The sequence below is a fragment of the Cryptomeria japonica genome, chromosome 7, assembly GCF_030272615.1.
Source record: "Cryptomeria japonica chromosome 7, Sugi_1.0, whole genome shotgun sequence".
Lineage (NCBI taxonomy): Eukaryota > Viridiplantae > Streptophyta > Pinopsida > Cupressales > Cupressaceae > Cryptomeria > Cryptomeria japonica.
In genome coordinates this window covers 804,585,070-804,596,937 of record NC_081411.1, presented here as the reverse complement: position 1 = coordinate 804,596,937, position 11,868 = coordinate 804,585,070, and the positions used below count along the sequence as shown (strand labels likewise).

At 37.2% G+C, this 11,868-nt stretch overlaps 1 protein-coding gene across 1 annotated transcript; it reads right to left on the bottom strand.

Annotated features, from left to right (window-relative positions):
* Nucleotides 1–10,514: 10,514 nt before the first annotated feature.
* Nucleotides 10,515–11,533, bottom strand: LOC131038626 (antifungal protein ginkbilobin-like protein 1). The gene has a single exon (XM_057971114.2). It carries the CDS (start codon nucleotides 11,522–11,524, stop codon nucleotides 10,775–10,777), a length of 750 nt encoding a protein of 249 aa, XP_057827097.2. The 5' UTR covers nucleotides 11,525–11,533; the 3' UTR covers nucleotides 10,515–10,774.
* Between the last annotated feature and the right edge of the window lie 335 nt (nucleotides 11,534–11,868).

The following is an 11,868-nucleotide window of genomic DNA, read 5'->3' as shown; positions in this document are numbered from 1 at the left end:
CATATGACCATGCAAAGTTGATCTGACGCATTTTGAAGAATTCAACAAACTTGGATTGTTCCTCTAGAGTCAAAAGAGATGCCAGATGTATGTGGTGAGGAGTTTCAAGAGTCCCCACATTGTATTCTTTTGTTTCTTCGATCAGAATCATTGATCGTTCCTGCTGTGTACTAGAGGGGAGAATGTCAAACCTTTCATCCTCAGGTGCCTCAGAGAGGTTTTCACCATTGGATACACTCTTTCTTTTTACTCTTGTGGGATCAAATAGTGCCACAGTGTGGTTTTCACTGGAAGATCCATGTTTTATTGTTATATTTTTGCAGCTGAAAGGTTTGGCATCTACCCCAAAGTACGGTGCGCTATTAAGTTCTATGGCAAATCCAGCTTTGTGATCCCCACTTGGTATGTTATCCTGTAGTTCCAAAAAGTCAATGATCACCTCATTGTTTTGGAAATGGTCAAGACATGGGGGATTAGGTTGGTTCCATTTGATGAGTTCAGGATGGATAATGGGCATTACTTCATTGATTAGGTTAAGTTCATTAGATGTGTCAGTGAGGGTTAAGACGTTGTGGTGAAGGTCATTGATGGTACTCTCCCTGTTAGAATCATTCGTAGGATGTGACGTAGGGTCTATGAAAGAAGTTTCCATCTCAGGAACCCAAGAGGTCTTTATCTGTGCTTCTCTGTAAATAGGGATGTCTTTGCAAGGTAGAGGTAGTGATGTGTCTTCCTCATCTAAAGTATTAAGCTGGATGGAATCAAATTCCCATTCATGTGAGTTAGTCTCTGAGTCACTTTCCAGTATCCGATTACTATACCATACTAGGATTTCCTTTGAGTTAAACATTGCAAGTGTGACCAGTTTTGTAGATGAAATGATTGGTGCTGTAGGAAGGATTTATGGGGATCAATGAATCCGATACAGGGAGTATCGGTAACGTTGATTCTGCTGCTTCTACTAGAACTGCTGATGTCGTAGATACTATTGTGGGTTTTGATATAGTTGTTGCTGTTAAGGGTGCTTTTAATGTTATTGCTGCTGCTGATGGGATCGGTGGTTTGATTGGTGGGATGAAGGGTGTTGTAGATGGTTTTGCTGGGATTTTTAGCCTTAATGGGGCAGTTGTTGTGGTTTGTGGTGCTACTGATATAACTAAAGGTGACCTCTTTGTAATAGGCTGATATAGTGGTTTGCTGGGTTTCCCTTTGAATCTAAGTTTAGGAAAGATCTCCTTTTGAAAGCCTAGTCTTGTGTTATCTTTGGGCTTTAATTCTAGCTGTAGCGGTTCATGTTGTCCTTGCTTGCAAGGTCCCAAAGCACTCTGACCATCATAACCCATTCTTTGCATAATGAGAAGGCCTTTGCCATACTGATATGTGGGAAGCTTAGCTTGCATAATATCGGTGGTGATGGGATCTTTATAGATCCATTCTGCTAAGTCCTCATCTCTTATTTCTTCTTCTTGACTCTTTCCCAGGATCAATGGCGTCAAAGGACATGCTGGCTTGTCCAGTGGCATTTGAAGTAACTGTTGAGGTTTGCCATGTGTTCTAGGATAAGTAGGCATTTGTCCCACACAAAAGATTTGGCTCAAATTATATTCCCCAGGACCTTCCTCTGCTATTTTCATCTTGAGCTTTTCTTGCTTGGGTATAGTGGTGTTTGAACTAAAAAGAGAGGTTAGACCTACCTATGACATGGAGGAGATGGCTTCTCTATTGTTGGGAATGATAATATCTGGTTGATGACTTATGTTATTACAATATGCAAAGGGGTTTGCATCATCCAGGGTTGTGATTTTTACACCATTATGTGGGAACTTGATACTCTGATGGTAGGTAGATGGAACGGCTTGCATGGCGTGTATCCAAGGTCTCCCCAACAACAAATTGTATGGTAGAGGAAGGTCCAAAACTTGACATATGATGTGTTTCACCATGGGGCCCACTTGGATTGGTAGTACAATAGCTCCTTTGGATGAACGCTCTGCATCATCATAAGCTTTGATTGTGATCTTCCTACGGGGATCCACTGATTCAATTGCATATCCCAATGCAGTGACTAATTGTAGTGTACAAATATTCAGGCTTGCTCCATTGTCGATCAAGACTCACTTGATCCTATGCTGGTTGATAAACCCTTCAATGTGGAGTGAGGCGTTATGAGGTTGTTGTAAGGATGTGTTGTCACTTTCAGAAAAAGTGAGACAAGGTGATGACCTTAGATTTCTGACCATGGCTTGGAACTGATCTGTATTTAGGTTTGCAGGGACTAATGCCTCTTGGAGAGCTTGATCCAAGATTATTTTATGAGATGGAGATAGGCGCAATAGCTCTAAGATAGATATCAGTGCGGGTGTTTTGTCTAACTATTCCACAAGGTTATACTACTTTGGGATAGATGTGGTGCCTTGTGGAGCTACTTTTATGGTAATCTTATCACGACGTGTAACAACAATGGAAGTGGAGCTGGTATTTTTTATGGTTATAGTTGCAATCTGTTCATTGGCATCATATAGGTGATTCATAGTGTAATTATACGCAGCTTGCATATAATCATTAGTATCTGTGTTTCTCGCTAAAGTGGAAGGACCCCTTTGATCTTGTGATGGAAGTGGATTTTTAAACATGAGATGATCATTGTTTGTTATCTTTGGGTCATGTCCTTCGATTTCGATTTCACCTTGGTCAATAAGGTCCTAAATAAGATCTTTCAATCTGTGACAATTGCTTGTCTTATGTCCTTTCCCTTGATGGAAATCACAATGTTCAGTATCCCTCCACCATGAAGGCTTGACTTGAGGTTCATAATTTGATGTTTTTGGTAAGGTTACTAGATTTTGAGAAACCAGCTGTCGTAACACTGTTTCGATGGGTTCCCCTAAGGGAGTGTATGTTCACTTTGGTTTTTGTTGACGATGTCTGGGTTCATCTTGAGATGTGATGCAGCCTTGATTTGGAGGAGCAACTGTGTTAGTCTTAGGTGGGGGATTCTATCCTGCAAAATCGAACTACAGGTTGTGCACTTTTGATAGTTCTTGCATCCACAACCCCATCATTGACGACATTTTTGTTTTTGTTCCAGAAGTTTGGTTTGTCACTATTGAAGTGTGGATGAGGGTCATCCTTTAGTTCATTGTATATTTTGATAAGTCATTTCTTGTTGAGAGCCCGCTCACATTTTAAGCCTTTGGTGATCATGTCATTGAAAGAGTTTGTGTCTTTTACATCGAGGTGAAATTCCATTTCATCATTTAAGTTGGAAATAAATATTTCCACTAGTTCTTGTTCAGGTAACTGAAGAGAACGTCTTCTAGACATTTGACGCCATCATTGCAGAAAGACTAAAAATAGCTCACTCGGTTTTTGTTTAGTGTTACATAGATCAGCCATGGTGATATCACATTTAATATTGTGTGAGTAATGTGCCAGGAATTTTTGGATGAGCTCTTCAAATGTCCTAATGCCACCTGGTAATCAGGAAAACCATGATGTGGTTGTTCCTCCCAAGCTTTGGGGAAAAAGTCGCATTAGGTATGTATCCTTGTATGCCACTTCGAGGCAAGCTGAATGGAATTCTCTAACATGATCATGAGGATCTCCTTTTCCTTGGTATTTTTCAAAATTGGGTGTTTCAAACCCTTGCAAAAAAGGTGGCATATGAAGATTCCTATCAAAGGGATAGGGACAAATGTCATTAAGTGAAAACTGATTAGTTTTCACACAACTATGAAGTTGTTGGGCGAGATTTTCGACTTGTTGCCACAACATGTCTATTTCATTTGGAGGAGGAGGAGGTGGTGGATTACCTTAATGAAGGTTGTATCTAATGTGATCTTGACCTCTTTCTTCCTCATTGTGACTTTGTCATTCTAATGCTTGCCTTAGTTGTGCAATATCAAATTCAGAGGGTAGTTTGGCTCCTTCTTGAGCAAGTCTTAAAAAGTGAGCATCAGCATTACGCTTGAGTATTTCATCAAACAGTTTATTAAAGAGAGGGTTGTGTTGTGCCCTTTCTATTATGGTAGGAGTAGGAGTACTTGGATTTTCGTCATTTATGTTTCCTCCCGGGGCTTCTTAGAATTCATTGATATTATCTTCCTCTTCTTCTTCAATTTCTATTTGTCTTGTTCTAGATCTGGTTTGAGCCATTTTGTTTACAGTTTTTTGTTGAAGTTGGGTGAAAATGATGATGAGTTGTTGATGAAATGAGATATTGATGTTTGGTGGGGTGTTTTGCATATGAATCTCTAGCACTAAAGGTAGATGCTACCAAAAGTTCTTTCTTGATTTGCTTGTTGTGTTTGATTGACAAAGTTTGATGTGATAAGGTTTAGAGAAATCTGAGATGTATTACAGACTCAACTACCTAGTAATGAGAGGATTCACTCATTGATTACTTTTAACCTACGTAGAAATGCCTCTTAGGATGAGTTTATCCTAGATGTAGAGACACTCTAAAAAGTGATGTATTGTGTTTGATTCAAGCAATATCAAAATAGAACTTAGGACAAAAACCTCTTTAATGTTTTGAGAGTTGGAATGGATTTGATGAGATGTGAATGTGGTAATGGATGAAATGTTAACTTCAATAAAAGCTTTGTGTCACATATGGGACAAATTCTTCTTCTTCTCTTTCGGGAGTTGGTGGCTCTTCCCGAGCTACGTTATATGTGATGCAAATATCTGGAAAGAAGTCAGGATTGATCTTGCCTCCTTTGTTTTTGTGATAACTAAAAGCGTGATATTGCATAAAAGCTTGGTGGTTTAATGACTCTTGATCAAACTCGTTTGATTTCCCTTGAAGATAGAGATGCATGTGACGTAGAAAATCTCTATTAGAGATAAAGATTTGTCTATTAAGATAGAAGATTTCTTCCTTTTGATAAGAGTCTTTGAGCTCAATGGTCTTTTCTTCAAGTTGATGTGTTGATGAAGATTCTTCTTTCTCAAGATGTGAAGAATGGTCATATAGTTTGATATTTTTGCTATTTGATTTTGATCCTTTGTTGGTTTTTGAAAAATGTTTGTGTTGGATGAATAATTGTTTTGGAATTGATTTTTTATTTTTCTTTGACAAGAAAACAAAGCAAGCACACAAACACAAGAATGTCGTCTAAAAAAGGCACAAATAAGTGTGGGTCTAGATCAACTCAATCCTTGGACTTTTATGACCCTTTCCTTCAAATGTATTTTAGGTGTTTTCCAAAGCCTAAAGTCGGCTCAATTTGTACTGGTCTTGACTAAAAACGAAAACACTTCAAACACTCTTTATCCCTAAGGTCAAATGGTTAGTTGCAATAAGTTCAGCCCACATCTTGATATTTCTTCGACTTTGGTACTGCATACCTTATGAATCTCGCCGTGGTAGGTAAGGATATGATATACTAATTCTTTCATGAGCATAACAAATAGATGATCCCTATGATGGGGGACTCACCACTTTTATCGGGCTACAAGTAACCTTTCAAAAAGTTATGTTTCTACTCAAGGAAATATGTATGGTGAGTATCTTGGGAGCAAAACCATCTATGCTCTTGCACTGAATTTATCAAAAATATCCTCAATCAATAGAACGGGTGGGCTACTACATAAAGGTGTTTAGTAATTTTTGATGTTTTTGGACATAAGTTCATTCTGCAGTGAATCACTTAAGAGCCTTGTAACTTGTGGTGGGGGCCATTTGTCCTTTCGGCAAGTTACACTGTAGGAACAACTATACCCAAGGCTACATCTTTCGCTCACACCTGATTTCTATAGCGGCTTGAAGGATTTACTGCGTGAGGTCGTTCCCAAGAGTGATGTGTCTCTTGGTAGACCTCTCTTAAAAATATAAAATATGAGTGTTTTTAACACTTTTCTCTTGCACCTAGGACCACGAAAGCCAAGGGAGAGGATAGTGTGTGCTAGAAGTAGGACCACTCGAAAAACATTGCACAAGTGTGCCAATCACAAAAAGCAGTTGTTCTTTTTAAACTGATTTTCATTGCAATGTGATCTAACTATTTGGAGACGTTGCTCCAACAATCATGGTGATCTTTTTAACTTTCAAAGGCAAAATGTGTTGTAAACTAGGAACTTGAAATCCTGGTCAACTGAATTGAAAAACACATTTTTGCTTGAAGTAAAATCGCTTTCGAACTTTGAAGAAAAAAATGGCTTGTTCTTTTTAGTTGGCCCCAAAATGAAATTTTGATTGTGAATTTCCTTAAGTTGATGCAAGAAATGAAAGTTGTGTTGTTGATTTTAAGCACCAAAATAAAGATTGTTCCTAACTTGCAAATAAACTTTGAAGTTTGTGGTTCTTTTTAATTTGCAAGTGGGATTCTTTTTACAAACCAAAACTAAAGATATGATTCTTTTTATGATCCAAAATGAAAATGTGAGGTTCAATTTTTAAGCCAAAAGAGACAATGAATTTGTTTTAATCCAACTTTGAAAACAAAGTGAAAGAAAGAATTCAATGCTTTCTAATCTAACTCCTCCAATCCTGCATAAACAAACAAACAGTTAGTCCAAAAAATAAAATAAAATGAGGTATTAGTGGGCTTCTACAAGCCTAGGTTTTGATTTTCAGTTACAATAAAAAAAATTACAACTCTCTATTACAATAGCGCCACTCTGTGTAAACAAAGAATCTCTATTTAACATGAAAGTGCTAAAGCACAACCTGTGTGGCAATTTAAACAAAAAAAGTTAGTAGTTTTGTAGAGAAATCTTGTGTTGGATTCACGTCGGGTTCACCAAATGATGCTCTGCAAAAAGGATTAGAAAATCTATTTGATGGCAACACACACAAGAGCAAAAGAAACAAACGTTAGTGTTAGCAACAAAAGATTATCCTAAATAGGCATATCAAGAGAGATATTAAGCATGAAATAGAAAGCATACAAACATAGAATAGATAAATTATACTCCTCCAAATGCTAATCAAGATGCTCATAGTTGCTCCTCCCTTGTTCCTCTCCTCTCCAAGTTCCACATGAGTGTAGCTCTTAGCTTTTAGCACTAGCCATGGATGCCACATGGAGATTCAAGATGGTTGCATATGATAAGCAAATGGTATGCAAGTGTAGATAGTGATGCTATGAAAAAGCTCTATGCTAATAACAGTATAACAACAATACTCTAATGCTTCCTTCTTTGCTTGAGGAGAAGGGTTCTAGTTATAGAAGAAATAGGGAAATGAAGGGTTAAGATTGAGCAATCTTAACAAGGGTTAGGATTGAAAGATATTCAATCCATGTGAGACTTTCAACCCAATCCCATGTTGACAAGTGTCACCATGAGGAGGCTTGAGAGGAGAAATAAGGAGCATTAAATGCTTGAGGGGACATGATGGTTACCCTAGGGGGTTGGGTTAGGGTTAGGTTAATGGATATTCCTTTTATCCAAGGGATAAATGAATGTGCAAGGGTTAAATGGTTACCTTAGTCAAAGAAATAAATGCTTTGAAGAGACCCATGAGTCAAAAGGATGGTTAAGTTAGAGGAAAGTCTCTAACCAAAGGTAAAAGGTGAGTTAACTATAAATGGTTATGTAAGAGCCTTTAATGGTTTGGAAGACTTTAGAAGTTAACCATTTGAAGACATAAATCCCTAAATGCCTTTCAAAGACTTTGAGGGCTTTAAGAAGTGACTCCAAGTTGCTTAGGAGTGTGACAATGATTAGGATAGGATTAGGCTAATTAGAAGGAGTTAGAAGAATCTAGAAGGGATTTAGGTATGCAAGTGGATTTTGTAGGAGAATGCAAGTGGGAGGAATTTTGGGATTTTCAATTAAAATAAAATCATTTATTTCAATTAAATAGTCTAATTTGCATTTGGATAGATATTTAAATAAATATTAATTTATTTAAATGAGAAAAAGGAAGATAAAGCATTAAATGCTTGAAGACTTTAAGGGAAACCTTTAAAGGCTTAAGAAGACTCTAGAAGGAAGCCATTAAGTTTGAAGACTTTAAGGGAAACCATTAAAGTCTTAAGAAAACTTTAAGGGAAGCCATTAAGTTTGAAGACTTTAAGGGAAACCATTAAAGGCTTAAGAAGACTATAGAAGGGAGCCATTGAGTTTGAAGACTTTAAGGGAAACCATTAAAGGCTTGAGAAGACTCTAGAAGGAAGCCATTAAGCTTGAAGACTTTAAGGGAAACCATTAAAGGCTTGAGAAGACTCTAGAAGGAAGCCATTAAGTTTGAAGACTTTAAGGAAAACCATTAAAGGTTTCAAGTGGGTGAGGATAAATAGGGTTTTAAATAAATAATTTATTTAAAATAGTTGTGCAACTTGCATTTGTAGGAAAATGCAAGTGGGTGGAGGATAAAGGTGATTTAAATAAATGTTAATTTATTTAAATGTGAGGGATGAGATTTTGGGGGATTTAAATAAATATTAATTTATTTAAATGTGAGAGAAAATTTAATTAAACAAATATGATTTATTTATTTAATTAATTGTTTGAATTTGGTTAAGTGAATTAAATCAAATAAATTGAATAATTTATTTAATTAATAGGAGAAGAGGGTTAAGATGAATTAATTAAAAATTATTGATTGATGGTTAAATAATCAAATAAATACTAAATATTCATTTAATTAAGTGGACAAATTTATGTGTCTACAGTATGAAACAAAGAAAGATGGCATAATAGTATGGAGGGTCATGCATGTGACGGCGGGATGGCTTATTGGAATTTGGAGTGTCGTGCATGCGATGGCTAAAATGACACATTGGAGTTTCGATGGTGAGTGCTATAATTTATGCAGCTATTTTTATAAATTATGGGTGTAGTTCTGCAGCTCTTGCATCTATGGTCATATGATGAGATTTTGGGTTTTACTTGTTTCAAAATTTTGGAGATAATGGTGTTGATCCAAATTGAAGTTATTCATGTAGGTGTAGGTGTTTTCCATATATAGATCACATAAAATGTATTAAATTTTGAAGTAGGAGTTGACAATATTGTTACCAAAGCTAAATGAATGACTTTTAAATTTGCAAAAAATTCTTAAAAGAGTTTACATATAGTAGTCTTGTGATTATTTTTTTAGAATTCAAATCAATTCATGTATGGATACATGTGAGAGAATTTTCCAAGAGTCTCATTCATTTATAAAAATATATTGACATAGTGTTGCAAGGGTAAGGGAAGATTATGACACAAGACAAATTTATGTTTGAGCTAATGTGTAGGATTGTGAGTTGCATAAAGAAATGCAAAGAGAATTCACCCTTTATTGTAGAGAAATGGTATATGTTATGTTTTTCTTTTTTGTTGATCGGTGAATGCTTTTGACTAGAGCTATGAACCAATGGGGCCACAAAAGGGACCCCATCCTCAAGAACGGGCATTAACACCACCCCAACCAATTTTTGCAGGTTTCTTCCTCTTCTTCTTTCTTCTCTCTCTCTCCTCTTCTCCTCGTCTTCTCTTCTTCTCTGTCATCCTCCCTATCCTTCCCTCTGTCCTTCTTCTCCTTGTCCTCTTTCTCTCCACTTTTTACTTTCTCCACCTTTCATTCCTCCATGTGCATCATCCTCTTCCTCCAATTGCTTTAACACTTGCCACATCATCCATCAAGGCCTTAACACCTCTCTTGTCCTTGCTTACATATGATTTACGTGGCATCCCTATGATGTCATAATTGTCTACCCTTTGATCTCCTCATCATCATCAGCCTTCAATCTCCAATCTTTTTCCTATATCTCCATATCACACCCTACCTCTCCTACCACTGCCAAGTTCTCACCATCTGCTGCAATGTACCTGCTACTATTGCCATCCAAGGCATGTTTATCGATGTCTGATCTATCCTCCGTCCACGTCAATCGACCATCCTTCATCCACCAAGCAATATTTTAAGCAATATGTATACCAATGAAGCATTACAACTATTGTGTTGTAGGGTCAGCGCCATATATATTATGTTTATTATATAATTTAAGTTCAACTTAAATGATATAAAATTAACATATAAAAATAAATAATGTACACTTTTTCATTACAATGAAACATTTAAGTTCAAATGTTCTCTTCTTGAAATTTTTTAAATAAACACTTATGCATAGATCACTAGATGTTAAAAAAGGAGTCATTTTGTGAAATTTCATTTTAATATCCATGTTCACATTAATATTGCTTTTAATATTTTGTTGATCTATTAGTAAATATTAAAATGATTAGAATGCATTTAAGATAAGTGTGTAAATATTTTCACCTGTTTCAATTATCACACTTCATGAACCATAAATTAAATAATATGATTAAAAAGATTCTGATTTTATCTTCTTAATAGATTATAAAATATCATCAAAAATATTTGTATATAAAAATGAAATAAAATATTAAAAATATATTATCCATCATTTACTTAAACTATTATATTATAAAACTTAATATATCAGGTTTTAAACTTAATAACTACTCCAATATAGCTATCTATCAAAGTAAGACAGTGCCTAACCCACTGTCTTTGAAGCAAATAAATTTTTTGTTATAATCGAACTCTCCTCTTCTTTAATCTCCAGCTTTACGTACTATTTAACTTATAATGTTTCCATGTTGTTCTAGTGAATAGAAAATCCCTTGATCCTCTCTTTTTTATTTCTTTTTACCAGATTCATGTCTGAAGCATCCAACATAGAAATACTAAAGGCCAGGCAACGATCTCACCTGTGGCTTCATTATTCTTATTACTATTTCTTTATTTAGCGAGTACGCCCTCCATGTTCACCACACATACAGAAAGAGAATCTGATAGATGGGTAAAACTCTAATAGTGCTTGGCAAACTGATATGTTTCATAGCGCAGGGTGCAGCTGCCCATGAACACCTGAACGCCCACCTTTTCGCTGCAGCAGTCGAACAGCTTTTCGATTCCCTTGGAAATGCAGGCCGCACAATCTTTCCCCGACATGTCCCTCCAGCACATCTCCATGGCATAGATGCTCACATTCGAAGAAACAACAGACGACCCCAAGGCGAACTTAATAGGACTGGCGGGGGCCTTCCTCGACAGATCCGCCAAAAGACTGTGAGCAGCAGCATTAAAACCGGTGTCCGTATTGTTATTAACGTTGACGAGGCCATACCAGTAGTTGGTGTCCAACTGAGAGAGAAAGGTGTAATTCTCGTAGCGAAGGAAGCAATGCTCCAGCTGAACGCGTGCGCCAATGGCGTTGGGGCAATCGCGGCGGACGACCTTCACTGCCTCCGCTGAACACGCGCCGCAGTCGGCGGGAGACAAATCTCCTCTACACTGGAGGCGCCCTGACAGCTGGTTTGGCTTCTCCCGCCCGTAAACCGAAGCGCCGAAGCCCGAGTCAGCTGCTTTCTCTGTCAGTGTTTTAAAGAGCGCCTCCAAATTCCTATCAAACTCCGAGCCTTTGGAGTACTTCACCACATTACATGCTGCGTATATCTCGCCTTCATCCGACGCGGAATCAACAGTAACAGTCCATAACACTAGCAAAGCCGCTAGAAATAGCAGCACTCTCTTTGATGCAGTCGCTGAGAAATCCATTTGGGCAGCTTACAGAAGAGAAGAAGATGTGGTTTAACACTATGAGCAATTGAGGTTATAAATAGATGGCAAACGAGCTGAGTATGACCCGGCTGTAAGTGCGCCAGAATAACTGACTTGAATCCATAGAAGCTTCAAAACGATCAATTCGAAGTTCGAACCCATGGCAATATTAACTCATAATTCACTGCATTTCTGAGTTATCTTTGTTGGGGGATTGCCATCTCAGTGGGATTTGCGTAGGACGTGGCTACCACCACCATCTAGTTGGCATTTTTGTTTTAGGTGCTTCCATTATCACAAAGTCAATAAGAGCGGCGGAATCTAAAAGCCTAGTTACGGTT

Coding starts and splice junctions, on each gene's coding strand:
- LOC131038626 (XM_057971114.2), bottom strand. CDS start 11,524: ATGGATTTCTCAGCGACTGCATCAAAGAGAGTGCTGCTATTTCTAGCG.